This window comes from Salvelinus alpinus, chromosome 3 (genome assembly GCF_045679555.1).
Source record: "Salvelinus alpinus chromosome 3, SLU_Salpinus.1, whole genome shotgun sequence".
NCBI lineage: Eukaryota > Metazoa > Chordata > Actinopteri > Salmoniformes > Salmonidae > Salvelinus > Salvelinus alpinus.
This window is the reverse complement of record NC_092088.1, coordinates 21859431-21877974: the sequence shown is the minus strand read 5'-3', so window position 1 is coordinate 21877974 and position 18544 is coordinate 21859431. Positions and strand designations below refer to the sequence as shown.

The following is an 18544-nucleotide window of genomic DNA, read 5'->3' as shown; positions in this document are numbered from 1 at the left end:
CTACCCCGGAGGACGCTGGGCCAATTATGCGCTGTCAAATGGACTCCCAATCACGGCCGGATGTGATACAGCCTAGATTTTTGCTGTATCCTAATTTATTTTATTGTACTTAGCCTGTGTGGTGCAGTTTTTTATTGTTTGTCTATGTAACCCCCGTTAAAAGAAAATAACATTATAATAAAAAGATCATTACAAAAAATTAATAAAACAGCTAGCACACATCCTGTTGCAGTCCCTTCTCTAAGTTTTTAAGTACTGTGGTTGACATAAGAAACATTCATTCATGCAGTCGAAATGATTATCCGTCGTAGTTGTTTAAGTTCGGATATCGATTTAATGAACCGTACACGGATCAAACGTTTTTAAAAACATTTGTATGGGTGTTTTCAAGCCCTAGACGCTTGCTTGCTTGCTTGCTTTCTACACAAAAGAAAGCAAATAATAGAAACTGATTACACCCTGTACATTTGTGTCACCTGCAGGTCAGTGAAGCGTAACGCACAACCTGGGAACAAAGTTCATCTACTGTAATTTATGTAACAAAATCTGTCATCTCAACATACGCGTTTATTATACTGTTATTTTAAGGCGATATTATCGAAGGCTGGAAGGCATTCCAATCCGACCAATCAGTGTCAAACAACATACATTTCCCCTGCATCACCAGGGTCGGTTTTAACTGCAGCCTATCGTTTGGTTTTTAATATTGTATAAACAGATTTTTTAAAGGATTTCTTACATAATGTTTTCGAAGATTGCATTTGGCTCTCAGCCTCTTCGGTCGAATGTATTTTTTTCCAAGCCAGTGAAACTTTTGCAAAAACCAAGGACAACTTTTCCTTCACAGGGCAGTTGGTGAGTAACAATGCAGAAAACATGTTCATCCGTGACTCGTGATCAATATTATTGTTATAGGCCTATGCGAAAATTGGTAACATCGTGGGAAATAAACTCTAAATAGATTTCCACTACTTGTTACAATTCATGTTATCATTCAGTGTTCCAGCTGCTGGGAAAAACAACCCCGATATGCAACTGCGCAAAAATATTGATGTCATTTTTCATACTTAAACTGTTCACAAAATTGACCTAGTGAGTGTATACAAACTGAATAATGCATTTGATTTATTCTCTGGAGACACCAAAGGTATTTGAGCTGCAGAAGTTTCAAGAATCCTCCCAACCCAAAATCGAGTGACTGTAAGCCTGTGTGGTCTATTGCACAATCACAGATAATTAATTATTGTCGACGTGTTACATTTGTGTGTCTCCTAACTTACAATCTTTTCTCTTTGCTCTTTAATTTTAAATTGTTATTTGAGAATAGGGTGTAGATTAACCTGGGCTGCTATTGGATATGTTGGGGCATTCCCTATTTTAAGTAGATCTCAAAATGAAAGTATCATGTTTCAGCTGAGGGTGCTGCCTCATTCGGAAAGTATTCAGACCCCTTAACTTGTCCCACATTTTGTTACGTTACAGCCTTATTCTAAAATGGATTAAATTGTTTTTTCCCAATATCAATTTACACACAATACCCCCTAATGACAAAGCAAAAACACGTTTTTAGATTTTTTTGCAAATGTATTATAAATGGAAATATCACATTTACTACCCCTAATGACAAAGCAAAAACGTGTTTAGATTTTTTTGCAAATGTATTAAAAATGGAAATATCACATTTACTACCCCTAATGACAAAGCAAAAACGTGTTTAGAATTTTTTGTAAATGTATTAAAAATAAAAAAAACGCTAATATCACATTTACATTAGTATTCAGACCCTTCTTTACTCAGTACTTTGTTGAAGCACCTTTGGCAGAGATTACAGCCTCAAATATTATTGGTTATGATGCTACAAGCTTGGCTTGTAAATCAAGTAGACAATCTACTGGCAAATCCTTTTTAATCCTCTCATTTGAAGATAAATAATGAAGATAAATTATAGATAAAATGTATCAGTGCTCATTGGACATAAACATTACACAACAAGTTGGAAATCGCAAATTCAACAATTAGTTGTATGGAAGGAATCGGTGACAGTGGCTAACCGCAAGCATTTCAACTGGAAAGTCAGACTGGGAAAATACGTTTTGAATGGTCATCCAACTCAGAATTGTAAAATCTTTCTTTGATGACAAAATTTGCCAACGAAGGATCGCCGCGCACAACAGGGTGAGTCCAAAAATGTGTTATATGCTGCTGCATAAATTATGTAATATGCCAGGAAGATATGGTCAGCCATATCAGCTATGTTTTTTTTTTTAAAGGCAGTAAACGAGGCTAAATTAATTGTTTCGCTACCAGACAAGGCTCCGCTGATAGCCAGATGTAGTGGTGGTAAGGATTCACTCCATTGTGCTGGAAAGAAAGCTCTGCTGTTGGGACAGCTTTATGTAGGCTCTAACAGTTTGTGGGCACTGCTTGTCGCCGTTATAGTGCAATGAATGTATTGTGTAGTGGCTTTGCTGGCATGCATCTGAAATATATTTTTAGGGGAGTTTGCCCCACCAAAATGTACATGCTAAAATCGTCACTGATTCTGACTAGTCTCCCAGTCCCTGCCGCTGAAAAACATCCCCACAACCTGATGCCGACACCACCATGCTTCACCGTAGGGATGGTGGCAGGTTTCCTCCAGACATGACGCTTGGCATTCAGGCCAAAGAGTTCAATCTTGGTTTCATCAGACCAGCGAATCTTGTTTCTCATGGTCTGAAAGTCCTTTAGGTGCCTTTTAGCAAACTCCAAGCAGGCTATCATGCACCTTTTACTGAGGAGTGGCTTCCATCTGGCCACTCTACCATAAAGGACTTATTGGTGGAGTGCTGCAGAGATGTTTGCCCTTCTGGAAGGTTCTCCCATCTCCACAGAGGAACTCTGGAGCTCTGTCAGAGTGACCATTGGGTTCTTGGTCACCTTCCTGACCAAGGCCCTTCTCCCCCGATTGCTCAGTTTGGCCGGGCGGCCAGCTCTGGGAAGAGTCTTGGTGGTTCCAAACTTCTTACATTTAAGAATGGAGGTCACTGTGTTCTTTGGGACCTTCAATGCTGCAGAAATGTTTTGGTACCCTTCCCCAGATCTGTGCCTCGACACAATCCTGACTCGGAGCTCTACGGACAATTCTTTCGACCTCATGACTTGGTTTTTGCGCTGCCATGAACTGTCGATTGTGGGACTATGGACAGGTGTGCCTTTCTAAGTCATGTCCAATCAATTGAATTTACCACAGGTGGATTCCAATCAAGTTGTAGAAACATCTCAAGGATGATCAATGGAAACAAGATGCACCTGAGCTCAATTTCCAGTCTCATAGCAAATGGTCTGTATACTTACGTTCTGTTTTATTATTTGTAATAAATTTGCACCCCAAAAAACAACTGTTTTTGCTTTGTCATTATGGGGTATTATGTGTCGATTGATTCACATAAAAAAAAAAAAAAATTGTAATACGTTTTACAGTAAGGCCTTAACGTACCAAAATGTGGAAAAGGGGAAGGGGTCTGAATACTTTCTGAATGTACTGTAAGCTGTGTCGACACTTAGATGTGACCTCTTCTACAAGAATATGAAGACTGCATTAAAGAGGCAGGTCTAGATGGACAAAAGTAGCGTTGTGGTCAGAATGTGTTCAGATCTGGCTGAGGAGGTGATCAGTCAAGCATTGTGTGCGGATTTCTCCTGGGCAGCCTGGTCTCACAGACTAGAAATAACACAGGCCGTGTCTAGACTTGACAGTTCATGCAGCTTTAATATTTTATTATAATATTTTTTTTATTTTTTTTTATTGAACTAGGGAAGTCAGTTAAGAACAAATTCTTATTTACAGTGACGGCCTACTAGTATTCTGATCATTGAGTTTTGATCATGGAATTCCAAACACATCATGCATCTACACCTACATTTAAATGTGTCTACAGTGTGTCTGGATGACCTTTTCCCACGGTATATTCAAATGCCAGTATGCATTCTACAAACAGTGGAACAGGCAAAATATGATAATCACACAACTGTTGGCAGTAGCTAACTACTGTAGCTAGCAAGCAATGCTAAACAGATTGCAAAAGGGTTGCTCAGTTGGTTTAGCATGTTGCTTGCAACGCCAGGGTTGTGGGTTCGATTCCCACGAGGTATGAAAAAATGTATGCACTCGCTACTTTAAGTCGCTCTGGATAAGCGCGTCTGCTAAATAATACAAAAATAATAGATTTTTCTAAATATTAGCTTGCTGTCTAGCATTTATGAGGCCAGCAAACACGGTCCTCATGCTAGGATCGTATTTCCTCCAACGTTATAATGGAAATGTGCCTCTCAGTACTAAAATACATGTTTTCTGGAGACTTGTGCGACGAGTGCTGATGACGTCGCCCACTGTGCACTTTCCCTAGCCTGATTGCATCCAGACTGAGGAGAAATCCGCACACAATGCATCCCTGACCACCACCTGAAGTGGTCAGCCAGATCTGAACACAATCAGACCACAAAGCGACCACAAAGTGTCTTTTCAATGCGATCTTCATATTCTGATAGCAGAAGGCGCATGTAAGTATCAAGTGTAGATACGACCATAGTAAATGTAAATCTGGGATACTCAAATTAGTTTAGTATGGTAAGATAAGACAGAAGATTACATACAGTAAGGCAAAAATGAAAGCAGGGTGGTTGTATAATGCGAACGTCTAGCAACCCAAAGGTTTGAATGTTCGAATCTCATCATGGACAACTTTATTATCTTTGCAACTACTTACTACTTTTTAGCTACTTTGCAACTACCGCAAACATCTAGCAAGGTTGCATGTTCGAATGTCATCACTGACAACTTTATTATTTTTGCTAATTAGAAACTTTGCAACTTCTTGCTACTTTGCAACTACTTAGCATGTTAGCTAACCCCAACCCTTTAACCTAACTCCTAATGTTAGCCACATCAAATTGGAATTCGCAACATATCATACATTTTGCAAATTCATAATATATTGTTCGAATTGCAATTCGTAACATATCATATGAAATAGACAAATGAATACATACCATACAAAACGTAACATATCATACTAATTTGATTGTCACAAATTTACAAATTCCGACATCTGGACTAGCATGGTCCCTAGCTCATAGAACCGTGGTTACGTGAGTAACCTTGGTTCTATTTTGCTTAACTTCTTGACGCTAGGAGGCAGAATTTCTATGTTTGGAAAAATAACGTTCCCAATGTAAACAGCCTATTTCTCAGGCCCAGATGCTAGAATATGCATATAATTGACAGATTAGGATAGAAAACACTCTAAAGTTTCCAAAACTGTCAACATATTGTCTGTGAGTATAACAGAACTGATTTTGCAGGCGAAAACCTGAGGAAATCCAACCCGGAAGTGCCTCTTATTTTGAAAAATCCCTGTTCCATTGCGTGCCTATCCTCCATTTAAAGGGATATCAACCCAAAGTTAACACTTGGTGCTCATACGCTATACCGTTGAATGCAAAGCGCAGAACTTCCTGTGAGCCGGGTGGATCGATATGTGGAAGTATGCATGTTTTAGGTTGACACTGGTGGACCACTGGCCTGGGCTGATAGCCTGTAGGATGTAGGACGAAGATGGCATCTTGAAGGGGAGGGTTTTCGAGGCCTCAAGTCCAGGATGGGGCAAAAGCCACCATCCCTCTTGAGGACTAGGACATATACTCCTTAGAACCCACTGTGCTGTTCTGATGGTTTGAGTTGTCTGATTGCCTCCCTGATGGAGAAGAATGCAATCTCTAGTTGGAGAGCTTCTCTTTTCAGGGGGTTGACTGTTGTAGTTGACCAGACCCCTTTGAAAGGTGGTGGCCGGCATCGGAACTGGAGTTTTTACCCCTGTAGTACTGTATCCAGCACCCAGAGGGACTCCACAACTCCTCCCACAAGCTCAAGCCATTGCCACACCCATCAGGATGACTGAGGGGGCCCTTCGGAGCAGAGGGACGGTGCTTGTTATGTCGCTGCCTGTGCTGGTGGGGGCGCCACTGCTGACCCGGAGCCTATTGATGTGGGTGATCTGGGCGTGGCTGGTTCGGGGGAGGACCCAAGCAGCCTTTCGAGGCAGGGGAAAGCTGAGGTATAGACTGCAATTGTCTCTGCCCTGCGTTACCCTACCCAGAGGGAACCATGCAAGACCGCAGGGTCTCTGTCCTTCTGCAGCTTCGCTGTTTGGTCCAAAATGGCATCTACACCAGGACCAAAAATTTGAGATGGGGAGCTCCATAAAAAAAAATTTCACGGAGGATGACATTTTTGTCTGTGAGAGCCAAAGCTGTCTGCGTGATGAGATGACCGTAAACAGGGCTTTGTCATTAGCACGTGACATCATAGCCAACCGTGCTTCATATACTGTAGGCGTGGGCTGAGAGTAGCACATTACATGCAGCTGAAGGGTGCATGTAATGTCCACAGCCTGAATTGCATGCTCTAAGCCTAGGCACATCCAGCCAGACTCAGCTGACACAGCAACAGACTATGTGTGAGGAGAGGTCCTGAGAATAGAGTGGTCAGGCTCGCGGCTCTGAACCTCACTCCGGCAACAGCTGCGGAGTCTCCCCTAGCCTGGGTGGGAGCTTCATGAACTGTCAAGTGTAGACACGGCCTAAATGTCTAGCCTAACCAATGCATTTATTCTCCCTCTCTGTCCATAGTGTTGAATGTGCACCACCCCCTCCCTGACCCTTGACTCCCATTCACCCTCCCTGTCCTCATCCGTCTCACATCCTAACCATTTAACTCATTTACATTGACTGCTCTTCCCTACTGTAGGCCCCATTTTGACACTCCATATGACACTATATCAAACGATGTCCTATTCAAACTGTTTCCATGGCTCCCATAATTTTTCTGAAAATCCTCTTATGAATATCACCCTTTATTGAATTCCATATTAATCTAAAGGCTTTGTACGAACTCCAGTTTGTTTGACTTTTAAACCCCGGACCATTTCATATCTGTAACTTCAGCTCTCTCTCTATTTTCCCACCTAGTGCAGTCCATGTGGACAGTCCACCCACTATCCCCACACTTACCACCAGCTATGCCCACGGCACCTCCTCCAAGTCTCTACTCTTCAGTACGGTCGGTGGGAGCCTCCAGGCTTCAGCTGAACGCTTTCCAGACCGGGAGGCTGTAGTGTTCCTACAGGAGGGGGTCAGGAAGACCTTCTCACAGCTCCAGCAGGATGTGAGTGATGTCTACTTCCTATTTTCTTCTAATCCTATGACAAACAGATTATGTGTACACAAGGGCTCTTTCTGTAGTGTGTGCAAGACTTCAAATCCTTGATTCCTCAACTCCTTGCCTCTATCTCAAAGCTCATTGAAGGAGGAGATCCAAGGCGAGAGAGTTAAGGAATTAAGGATTTTGAGGCTTGCACACTTTTCAGACAGAGCCAAGACGCGTGTCCTCTCGCCCCATCCAAAAGGAATTGTAACATCTAATTGAAACAGCATGTTCTACGCCCATTTAAGGGAAACAGTATGGAGGCAGATATTTTTTAAAAGCTAAGTGTGTTATTGTTTGCAATATGAATACAGTAAAACAGGTGAGTACACAAAATGGCATCTTACAGGTCTACGTACTCTCATCCATACCTACACATGCAGTCAAAGCTGGCCCTAGCCTTTTGGGGGCCCAACGTGACATTTTGTTATACTTGCTGTCATTCTCATTGACAGCAAGTCTATGAAGCGGTAGATCTATTCTATGTGCACTTTTTCTATGCTTCCCATTCTTAACCTCTCTAGGGTACGTGAGACGGTAGCGTCCCACCTCTTCAACAGCCAGTGAAACTGCAGGGCGCCAAATTCAAAACAACAGAAATCCCATAATTAAAATTCCTCAAACATTCATGTATTTTACACCATTTTAAAGATACACTTGTTGTAAATCCAGCCACTGTGTCCGATTTCAAAAAGGCTTTACGACGAAAGCAAACCAAACGATTATGTTAGGTGAGTGCCTATTCACAGAATAACACAGCCATTTTTACAGCCAAAGAGAGGATTCACAAAAAGCAGAAATATAGATCAAATGAATCACTAACCTTTGATGATCTTCATCAGATGACACTCATAGTACTTCATGTTACACAATACATGTATGTTTTGTTCGGTAAAGTTAATATTTATATCCAAAACTCTGAGTTTACATTGGCGCCTTACGTTCAGAAGTTCCAAAACATCCTTTGATTTTGCAGAGAGCCACATCAATTTACAGGAATACTCATAATAAACATTGCTAAAAGATACAACTGTTATGCATGGAATTTTAGATGCACTTCTCCTTAATGCAACCGCTGTGTCAGATTTCAAAAAAGCTTTACGGAAAAAGAAAACCATGCAATAATCTGAGTCGGCGCTCAGAGTCCAATCAAGATACAAATATATCCACCATATTATGCAGTCAACAGAAGTCAGAAATAACATTATAAACATTCACTTACCTTTGATGATCTTCATCAGAATGCACTCCCAGGAATCCCAGTTCCACAATAAATGTTTGTTTTATTCGATAATGTCCATCATTTATGTCCAAATTCTTCCTTGTTGTTCTAGCGTTCAGTACACTTTCCAAACTCACGATGCGCGGGCAAGTCCAGCGGAAAGTACGGACAAAAAGTTAAAATAAAAAATAAACATTTTTTTTTTACAGTCCGTAAAAACATGACAAACAAAGTATTGAATCAGTCTTTAGGATGTTTTTAACATAATTCTTCAATAATGTTCCAACCGGAGTATTCCTTTGTTTTCAGAAGTGCGTTGGAACATCTCTGTCTTGTGCCCTGCCCCTTTTCGAAAGCAATTTGATCAGATAATGTAATATTTGGTAAATTTAGGACATTTATATAATGTTTGTATAACATTTATTATTTCAGCTGGAAAGTTTTGAATAGAAAGGCAATTCAAGATTGTCGAAAGCCTTTTCGGCATCAACAGCCATTGACAAATCTCTATCTTGTTTTTTTTTGCGTATTGTATTAAACTGAAACATGTTCTTGTATTTGTTTTGTATCTATTTTTAAGAAACCCTGTTTGATATGTATCAAGTCTGAGTTTTTGCCATTCTATTGCTTATAAGCTTTGTTATTTTTTTATCACAATTTATTAAACGTATGGATCTATAATCAGCAGGGGACTCTCCAGAGATTCCTGGTTTTAATATAGCTTAAATAATTGTTTGATACATGGAACTAGGAAGTATTGAATTGAGTGATATGTGAGTTGTAAATGGGGGAGCTACTTTGTCCCAAAATGTTGAATATAACACTATGGGAAAGCCATCCATTCCGGATGCTTTCTCCGCGTGAATGTTTTAACACTATCTAATATTTATTTTTGGGTGGCCTCTGTTTTTAGTGATTTTATTTCTTGTCTTGTGATAATTGCCTCAGGGTTCAGTCTAAGAAGGCTGTAGGATCCTTCCATCTGTTTTAATTCTGATTTAAATACAGTACATTTTCATAGAAGCTTTTAAAATGGTCATTAATCACTGTTGTTTCTAATTACTGCATTTATATTGTTTAAAATTATAACTTGTTTAGCATGTATTTGTTTTGTGAGCTGTGAAATATGTATCAGGTTTATTTGGCAATAAGTAGTATGCTTTACTTGAGTTTAACCTGTAGTTGTTGGCTCTCTTCAAAAGTAAAAGATCGTATTCCTGCTTAAGTTCAGAAATTGTATTTTTTATGGGCTTTTTCTAAGATAGTGCTTTATTTTTCGTAAAAAACTATTCTGAATCAGATTTAACTTTTGCCAAGTATGATATTATCATTCTCTTAAGGCATCCCAAATTATATTGGTGGTTGGGTTTTCTCTGTCCTCTGACATCATTATATCATGAATGTTTGAATCGAGTAAATTGTTGAGTACATTCAATTCTTGATTAGCTTTTGTTACTTTGAGAAAAAAATAATAATCTTTTGTAGGTAGGAATAGTAATCTCCAGGTGTCCTAGTAAATCTTTGGAGGCTCCCTAAATGCGCCTTTTTTTATTACAACATCTGTCAATGTTATCTAATGTAGAATTTAGGTCACCTGCTAAAATAATAGTTCCTGTCTGGATTTGATCTAATATAGCTTGAATTTATCTAAAAACACCAGATGTGACCCTGGTGGGATATACAATAAAAGCGATGTATATTTTTCCCCATGTAAGGTACTGTACAATTCAAAATTAGAAAATATGCTGAGATATAAGGGAAAATGGTGTGTTCTTATTTATCAGGATGCCTACAGTTTTGCCGTTCCTACAGTAGGTAGCAGAATAGGCCTCTCCAACGCAACTCCTCTTTATATTCAATATTCAATTTCTCCTTTATTTGTGTAACTCTTGCAAGAACCACATCTGCTGACAATCTCTAAGTGTTTGAGAATTAAATTTAAAAAATTATGGAGCCCGTGCACATACCATGTGATAAATTGGATTTTGTTGGCCAAGCTTATCACCAACCCCCATCCTTGCCCTCCTCTTTCTCACCCAGGCCAAGTTTATCCCAACCTCCCATCTTTTCCCCTGTCTTATCTTCTCAGGCAAATTTACACTCCTCTTTACATCTACTTACTCATCCATTATCCTTCATTCACACACAACATATACCCTATGCCTCCAAACACCCATTCTCTCCCGCCCTCCTACACATTTATATTCACCCTCCTTCACTCTCCCATTTTATATGCACAGACACACACACACAAACCCACTCACACCCTCCCGCCCACACACATCCAAAGAACAATTATTGAAAATTACTAGCCAAGTTTCAATCCAATGAGCGACTGATTTTTCATATGAATATTCTAGAATACGCATAAAGAAAAATGTTAATTTTCCTACCAGTGGTGTGTTTCCACCAAAAGGACTTGTTGCGGATAAAAATCAGTGGGGGATGATGTAGTGCACACACAATGTACTTTTTCTCTTAATTTTTCATGTACCGAATAAATATGGAATTTTCAACTCTACTGTTGCGTTAAATAGCAAATGTGCCTACTCTGGTCTTGGCACGTACACTCAGCTCTCAGATACATTATGGATATTCTTATTTGTCAAACGCAGTCAAGCATCTCTCTTCATGTCACCAGAATAAGACCCTCAAAATATTATTGGAAAGGAGGTTCAAGATCACCGCGAAGTTCATCATAACTTTTTTAATCTGTAGGCTAATAAACTGCGTGGTTTCCCGAGTCGTAGTGGGAGGACCACACACATATCATTACGTGACTCCAAGTTTACTTTGATATTATGGTTATTATATTAATAATTGAGAGCAAAGGCATTTCCACCTCCATTTCTCGCATAATACATTTTTCAGACACAAAAAGATTCCACCATGTCAAACAAACAAATTATCTGTTTGCATTTATAAAATTGTACCGAAACATCCTGTTTCCATCACAGCTGTCATGATTTTTTTTTAATGTTATGACTTTACTCGCATAAAAACTGTAGATGGAAATGTGTTTAATGACATACAGTACATGCTATATTTCCTATTTTATAATGTCTTTGCAGTGTCCATGTATCTCATTGGCTAATTCTGTCATTACTTCCTAGAGAAGAACAGTTACTTGGGGACAATGGAGTCTTTATTGGGGAAGGGGGAAAGAATATTGTTACAATTTACGATATGCTGGTCTTGGGCATCACTGTATGTAGCCTAGTGTGCTTATCACTTTTTTCCGCTTCTTCCTCTCCGCAGGGCATTGGGCTCTCTTTCAAATGGAAAGGTTTCTTGCAGCCTGTTCAGGGCTTCATTGGCGCTTGTGAACTCCATCCTCTGTGTTCCCTTCCATACCCACAGCACTGCCGGGAATCAGAGTTGATTCCCTTTTCCTCCAGTGTCTGATCTGAATGAATTGCTTGTGTTTTTCCGCAGTTCAGGCCTTAATTTATTTCAGCATCTTGAGACAATGTGATTGCGCTCTTAGGGACCTGTTGTGTAGCCTAAACGTGCAATTTATTTCAGCAACATAAAAGCTGACTTTGTTTCATTTTTTGTAGATAGAACCTTAGTACCATGCTCTCGAATTTGTTAGTCAACTAGATGCAGCTTTAATGCAGCTTTTATTCTGTCATTATACTGTATTTTGCCCTAGAATACATAATAAACCCTCGCTCACAAGAATGTCATAAATCAATAGAATGAATGCTTCAATCCAGTTGACATCGGTACATTTTTATGTCATCTCTGGTTCTTTCGCCGAACAAAGACGTTTAGGCACCGGGGAGAAAATGCAATAACAAAAAAACCTGGAAAGATTTTCTTTGCAAAATATCCAAATTACATCAGTTTGACAAGGAAATAGAAAGTTGTGACAATGACCCAACATGTTTCTGATAATATTTCAGTTCGGCTTGATGCATATTTTTTTGTGGTTGTACTCAAAAGAGTAGCAGGGTATTGCTGTTTTATGTACAATGTTGTCAACAAAAGTAGGTTACTTTTACTACTGTCCCTATTGCAGAATACAGCCTTTTGACAGCATGTACTAAAGTCGATTTAATCCACACTTGCATTAGTCCCTTCGTTTGGTGTTTGGAATTTAGGCTGTGGGAACGAAAAGGCAGCAGACAGACCTACAGTATGTTTTAGCAGGGAAGTTTGGTAGGATGACCTGATTTGTAACTTTGAAAATAATTTTGTCAAACAGATTGTGAATCGAAAAGTGTAAGTTTGATTCTAGAAGGGGGAACAATAAGTATAAACATTATTTGGTTAGGGTGTAGGGACAGATTTATGTCATCTTGTCTTCGGGATATTTTATTATCTATTTACTTTATTTAGTCTCATCAGTGGAACTATTCTCATTCTTAACAATGGGCTAAAATATAGGGTAAATACTGTGCGTAACACTACTGTTATTCCCCACACTTATTTTATTATTCCACGTCTTCCCAGTTTTGCCAGTGTAATCACATATTTGAAATCTCATATGCCTACTTGCATCATTGAAAATGAATTATATGAGGCTATGTATTTTTGCAGGCATTCATGGACAGTTTTGAGTAAGTCATACAAATAAGCATTGGATATTAAATGCTTCAGGAATCAAATATAATTAGACGTTTTACTATTGTGCACATGCTAGACAACTCAGACAAAATATGATGCGTTTATGTGGAGTAAAATGATAGCAAGGATCTTCAACTAGTAGACATAAATCACCTGAATATTGATATTCATTAGATTTTTCTTGAAAGTTTGGTGATTTTTAGAAATGAAGTTGTTATAAAAAATAAACATTTCAAACACCTAGCACATAGATCAGGGATGGCCAACTCTACTGGAGAGCAATCAGGATTTTCTTCCATTCCTATTTTAAAGAGTTCACCCAATTACAAAATACAAAATGTTTGTATTCTTATTTTAAAAGCAGTCTATGGACAAGGAGACTGCAATCTATGATTTGGCTATGCACTGCCATCAACCATTAATCATTCCTGTGGAGTCTTTGTGTACTGGTAACACTCCACGGCATGTCGCATACAACTTTTCACCTGAGAACAGGTGATCCCTGCTTCCAACCTTCCCACTGTTTCTAGCATTTACCTGTCTCCTTAACTCATTTAATTACTGTCTGAATAGTGTCAAACCACCTAAAAAATGTTTAAAAAAAATAATATTAGCATACTTTAAATTTCATTCCCCCAAAATTTCAAAGCAACAAAGTCATCCAATTTGATTTTGGTTCATTTGATGTTCAAGGCATCCTGAATACACCTGACCTGTGTTTTATTTTTGTTGTGTTCCACCCTGGTCATAGGCTTAAGCCATGTCAAAATGCATAGAATTGCAGGAAATTAGCTTTAAAACAGTACAATAAATATCCCATCCGGGGGTTGTGCCAGGGGGCAATGAAATTCACATAGCAAATCTCACTCCAAGCTTTCTTCAAAAGCTGGCAGCCCTAATGCATTGTTTTCTCTTTATTCAACCCGCCTGCCGCCCACCAGCCCTACAGCCACACAATATTTCATGACCCTTAACCCGACTGCCCCGCTGCAGGTTATGAGTCAACCCTACGAAAGGGCAGCCGCCAGTTGCCCATCACTGTGCTACAGAATCACACAGTTTCACAGATACTGTACATTATCAGTGGGCCCTCGGCTCAGTCTGGGTTCAAACTTTATTCATAACATTCAATACTGGCAGGCATTCAATACTGGCAGGCATTCAATACTGGCAGGCATTCAATACTTGCCGTTAAACAGGTCAAAGATAGGAACATCAGTACTTAGTTGCACCAGATAATTGTAGACTAAGTGAAAAACTACTTATTTAAATATGGTACATAAACATACTGTCACACCCTGATCTGTTTCACCTGTCTTTGATTGTCTCCACCACCTCATCCAGGTGTCGCCCATCTTCCCCATTTATTCCCTGTGTATTTATACCTTTGTTCTGTTTGTCTGTTGCCAGTTTGTCAAGTCAACCAGCGTTTTTGTTCTCAGCTCCTGCTTTTCCCAGTCTCTCTTTTTCTCACCCTCCTGGTTTTGACCCTTGCATGTCCTGACTCTGAGCCACCTGCCTGACCACTCTGCCTGCCCCTGACCCTGAGCTTGCCTGCCGACCTGTACCTCTGCCTACCCTGAGCCTGCCTGCCGTCCGGTACCGTTGCCCCACCTCTGGTTTACTGACCCCTGCCTTACCCTGAGCCTGCCTGCCGTCCGGTACCGTTGCCCCACCTCAGGTTTACTGACCCCTGCCTGCCTTGACCGGTCTATTGCCTGCCCCTGCTGGATTATTAAATCATTGTTAATTCGACGTGTCTGCATCTGGGTCTTACCTTCACACCTGATACATACATGGTTAACTCCCGTTTCGGTCTGTGTCTTCCCGCACCTACGATCATGTTATAGTACATATCAATCCATATCAACAGTTTATCAAATACATGGAAATAATGAATCAAATAATTTTCCATTATACAAGGGGTTGCACAAAAGGGAACATCAGGTTGATTGGACGTCAATACATTAGCTGTCTCTCCCCTCTTGTTCAGCTGGAAACAGCTTTGCACGAGTTCGCAAACGCAGCGCTGACATCACACACAGGGCCCAACCAAATACCAGGAGGAGATTCAGCCCAAAACAAATTTAGAAAAGGGGTTGATTTGATAAATTCAGCACTGTTTACTATCTACTGTTGCACATGGTGCTCTTCTGTCCTGTAGATTTAAAAAATGAATCTGTGACATCATGGACATATTCTCAGCCAAAAAAATAAACGTCCCTTTTTCAGGACACTGTCTTTCAAAGATAATTCATAAAAATCCAAATAACTTCACAGATCTTCATTGTAAATGGTTTAAACACTGTTTCCCATGCTTGTTCAAAGAACCATAAACAATGAATCAACATGCACCTGTGGAACGGTCGTTAAAACACTAACAGCTTACAGACGGTAGGCAATTAAGGTCACAGTTATGAAACTTAGGATACTAAAGAGGCCTTTCTACTGACTCTGAAAAACACAAAAATAAAAATTCCCAGGGTCCCTGCTCATGTGTGTGAACATGCCTTAGGCATGCTGCAAGGAGGCATGAGGACTGCAGATGTGGCCAGGGCAATAAATTGCAATGTCCGTACTGTGAGACGCCTAAGACAGAGCTACAGGGAGATAGGACGGACAGCTGATCATCCTCGCAGTGGCAGACCATGTGTATTAACACCTGCACAGGATCGGTACATCCGAACATCACACCTGCAGGACAGGTACAGGATGGCAACAACAACTGCGCGAGTTACACCAGGAATGCACAATCCCTCCATCAGTGCTCAGACTGTCCGCAATAGGCTGAGAGAGGCTGAACTGAGGGCTTCTAGGCCTGTTGTGAGGCAGGTCCTCACCAGACATCACCGGCAACAATGTTGCCTATCGGCACAAACCCACCGTCGCTGGACCAGACGGGACTGGCAAAAAGTGCTCTTCACTGACGAGTCACGGTTTTGTCTCACCAGGGGTGATGGTCAGATTTACGTTTATCGTCGAAGGAATGAGCGTTACACCGAGGCCTGTCCTCGGGATTGATTTGGAGGTGGAGGGTCCGTCATGGTCTGGGGTAGTGTGTCACAGCATCATCGGACTGAGCTTGTTGTCATTGCAGGCAATCTCAATGCTGTGCGTTACAGGGAAAACATCCTCCTCTCTCATGTGGTACCCTTCCTGCAGGCTCATCCTGACAAGACCCTCCAGCATGACAATGCCACCAGCCATACTGCTCGTTCTGTGTGTGATTTCCTGCAAGACAGGAATGTCAGTGTTCTGCCATGGCCAGCGAAGTGCCCGGATCTCAATCCCATTGAGCACGTCTGGGACCTTGGTGGAAGAGTGGGGTAACATCTCACAGCAAGAACTGGCAAATCTGGTGCAGTCCATGAGGAGGAGATGCACTGCAGCACTTAATGCAGCTGGTGGCCACACCAGATACTGACTGTTACTTACGATTTTGACCCCTCCCCCCTTTGTTCAGGGACACATTATTCCATTTCTGTTAGTCACATGCCTGTGGAACTTGTTCAGTTTATGTCTCTGTTGTTGAGTCTTGTTATGTTCATAAAAATATACATACATGTTTGTTGAAAATAAATGCATTTGACAGTGAGAGGATGTTTTTTTGTTATTTTAAGCAGTTGTGACTATTTAACAAGACCCCCATGGCTGGAAGAACGCAGTGAGCTGGGTTAGAGGCAAAGTCTAACGTGACGTGATCTCCAGGTTATGAAAGCATTAAAGTTCAAATGTGACCAATGACACCAAACGTATTAACAGTCTTTGTCCTGGGACTACGGTAACCTGGCAGTAGCTGGTATCTGATTAGAAAGTGATCTACGGCACTTACCTGTTGTGGATACAGCTACCCATGATATGACTGTGTATAGAGTTCAGATAGCGAAACCTTGACTTTTGAAGTTAAACATTCATTCGGCGATAAAGAATTGTCACGTGTTTGGGTAACAACCAGCTGTGCCGCTCACTCAGTTTGGTTTAATTGTTTAGGTTCAATTGATAGTAAAAACATTTTTTTAATGCGATTCTGATTAATTCAATGTTGAAATGTGCACTACAAAATACCCTTTTAGATATGTTTTACCATGTCTCTATTGCTACTGTTTTACTCAACTGTCTCTTTCAGCAATGCTGCTGTGAATCGCTTTCCAGCTATGCATTGATTACCATTACCTCTTTGTGCTGACTGTGCTCCATTATGGCTCAGGTGGACCAGGCTGCTGCAGGCCTCCTGGCACTGGGACTGAAGAGGGGGGACCGACTGGGCATGTGGGGACCCAACATATATGAGTGGATCCTGTTCCAGTTTGCCTCAGCCAAGGCTGGCATCATACTGGTGAGCGCTGACACTGGTGGCATGGAGGAGGAATCTTAATAGGGGAAAGAGGTTTTTCAACCTCATTTGTGAAGTCAAGTACAATAAAGCGGATGTTTTCAGTGGTTATGCTTTGTCTTCTGACAGGTGTCTGTGAACCCAGCCTATCAGGTGCAGGAGTTGGAGTTTGCTTTGAGGAAGGTGGGTCACTTGAGTTGGCACATCATGTTATGTTCCATGAAAGTTGCACTGGGTGTGGCCCTCTTAAGTACGGTGCAGAGATTATTGCTTTTTAAACAGTTTATTATGAGGATAAAGGCAATGATGTTGATGATGTTCATTGGTGGTGATAATGTAGTTTCCTGCTTTGGTCCAGGTTGGATGCAATGCCATTGTGTGCCCGACCCAGTTTAAGACCCAGAAGTATTGTGACATGCTCAGGCAGATCTGTCCAGAGATGGACACTGCTAGCCCAGGATCGGTCAAGAGTGCCAGGTATAACCACACTGTTTTCATATACAATCACAACTCTTCTTTTGACGAAATCACACAATTTCAGTTACACTGAATGATCAAATTACAATGGGTTGTGTTCTGGTGGATTTAAAGCTCTAAATATTGCAGATAGAAAAATTCTAGAGCTCAGACGATTCTCTGTTCTATTCTACATGACTGAGAAGCATGGCTGTCTGTTCTACATCATGTTTTTCTATCGGAATGTTTTGTTACATTTAGTGCTGAGCGATTAGAGCTTTTTGAGGTCGGTTCAGTTTGAAAAATAATCATGTTTTTCGGAGATAAAAAACAACATTAAATGCAATATACATTTTGTGGGTTGAATGCTGTAACAACACAGAGTAAAACAATAATGAAAGTCCCATGATGGAGGTGACTGGCCATAACTGCTTATCACTTATTAACCATCATTTATTCACATTAATTTACTAAAATATTTCAGTTGTTGTGTATATTTGTTTTATTTGATGACTTTATTATTTCATTCCAAGTCAATAGAGATGCAGTCTGGCAAAATCACTATTTTAGTAATTCTTCAAAGTAAATAATGCATACTTTTATGACTGCTAAATACCAACTGTCCAACACTTAGATCAGGAATGGGCAACTAGCGGCCCCCCTTTTGAAGGCCTTCAGATCAATAAAAAATGTAATACTAATATATGTATATATATTT

The 18544-nt window shown here is 40.4% G+C and overlaps 1 protein-coding gene across 1 annotated transcript in view; it reads left to right on the top strand.

Moving 5' to 3' along the window:
* The first annotated feature begins 233 nt into the window (after positions 1–233).
* acsf2 (acyl-CoA synthetase family member 2) overlaps positions 234–18544 on the top strand; it is a 34816-nt gene continuing 16505 nt past the window's right edge. The window contains exons 1-5 of the mRNA XM_071392033.1: positions 234–855; positions 7009–7204; positions 17245–17373; positions 17500–17553; positions 17729–17847. Coding sequence (XP_071248134.1) covers positions 743–855; positions 7009–7204; positions 17245–17373; positions 17500–17553; positions 17729–17847 — 611 coding nt within the window. The 5' untranslated portion in view covers positions 234–742. The remainder of the gene's footprint in view (positions 856–7008; positions 7205–17244; positions 17374–17499; positions 17554–17728; positions 17848–18544) is intronic.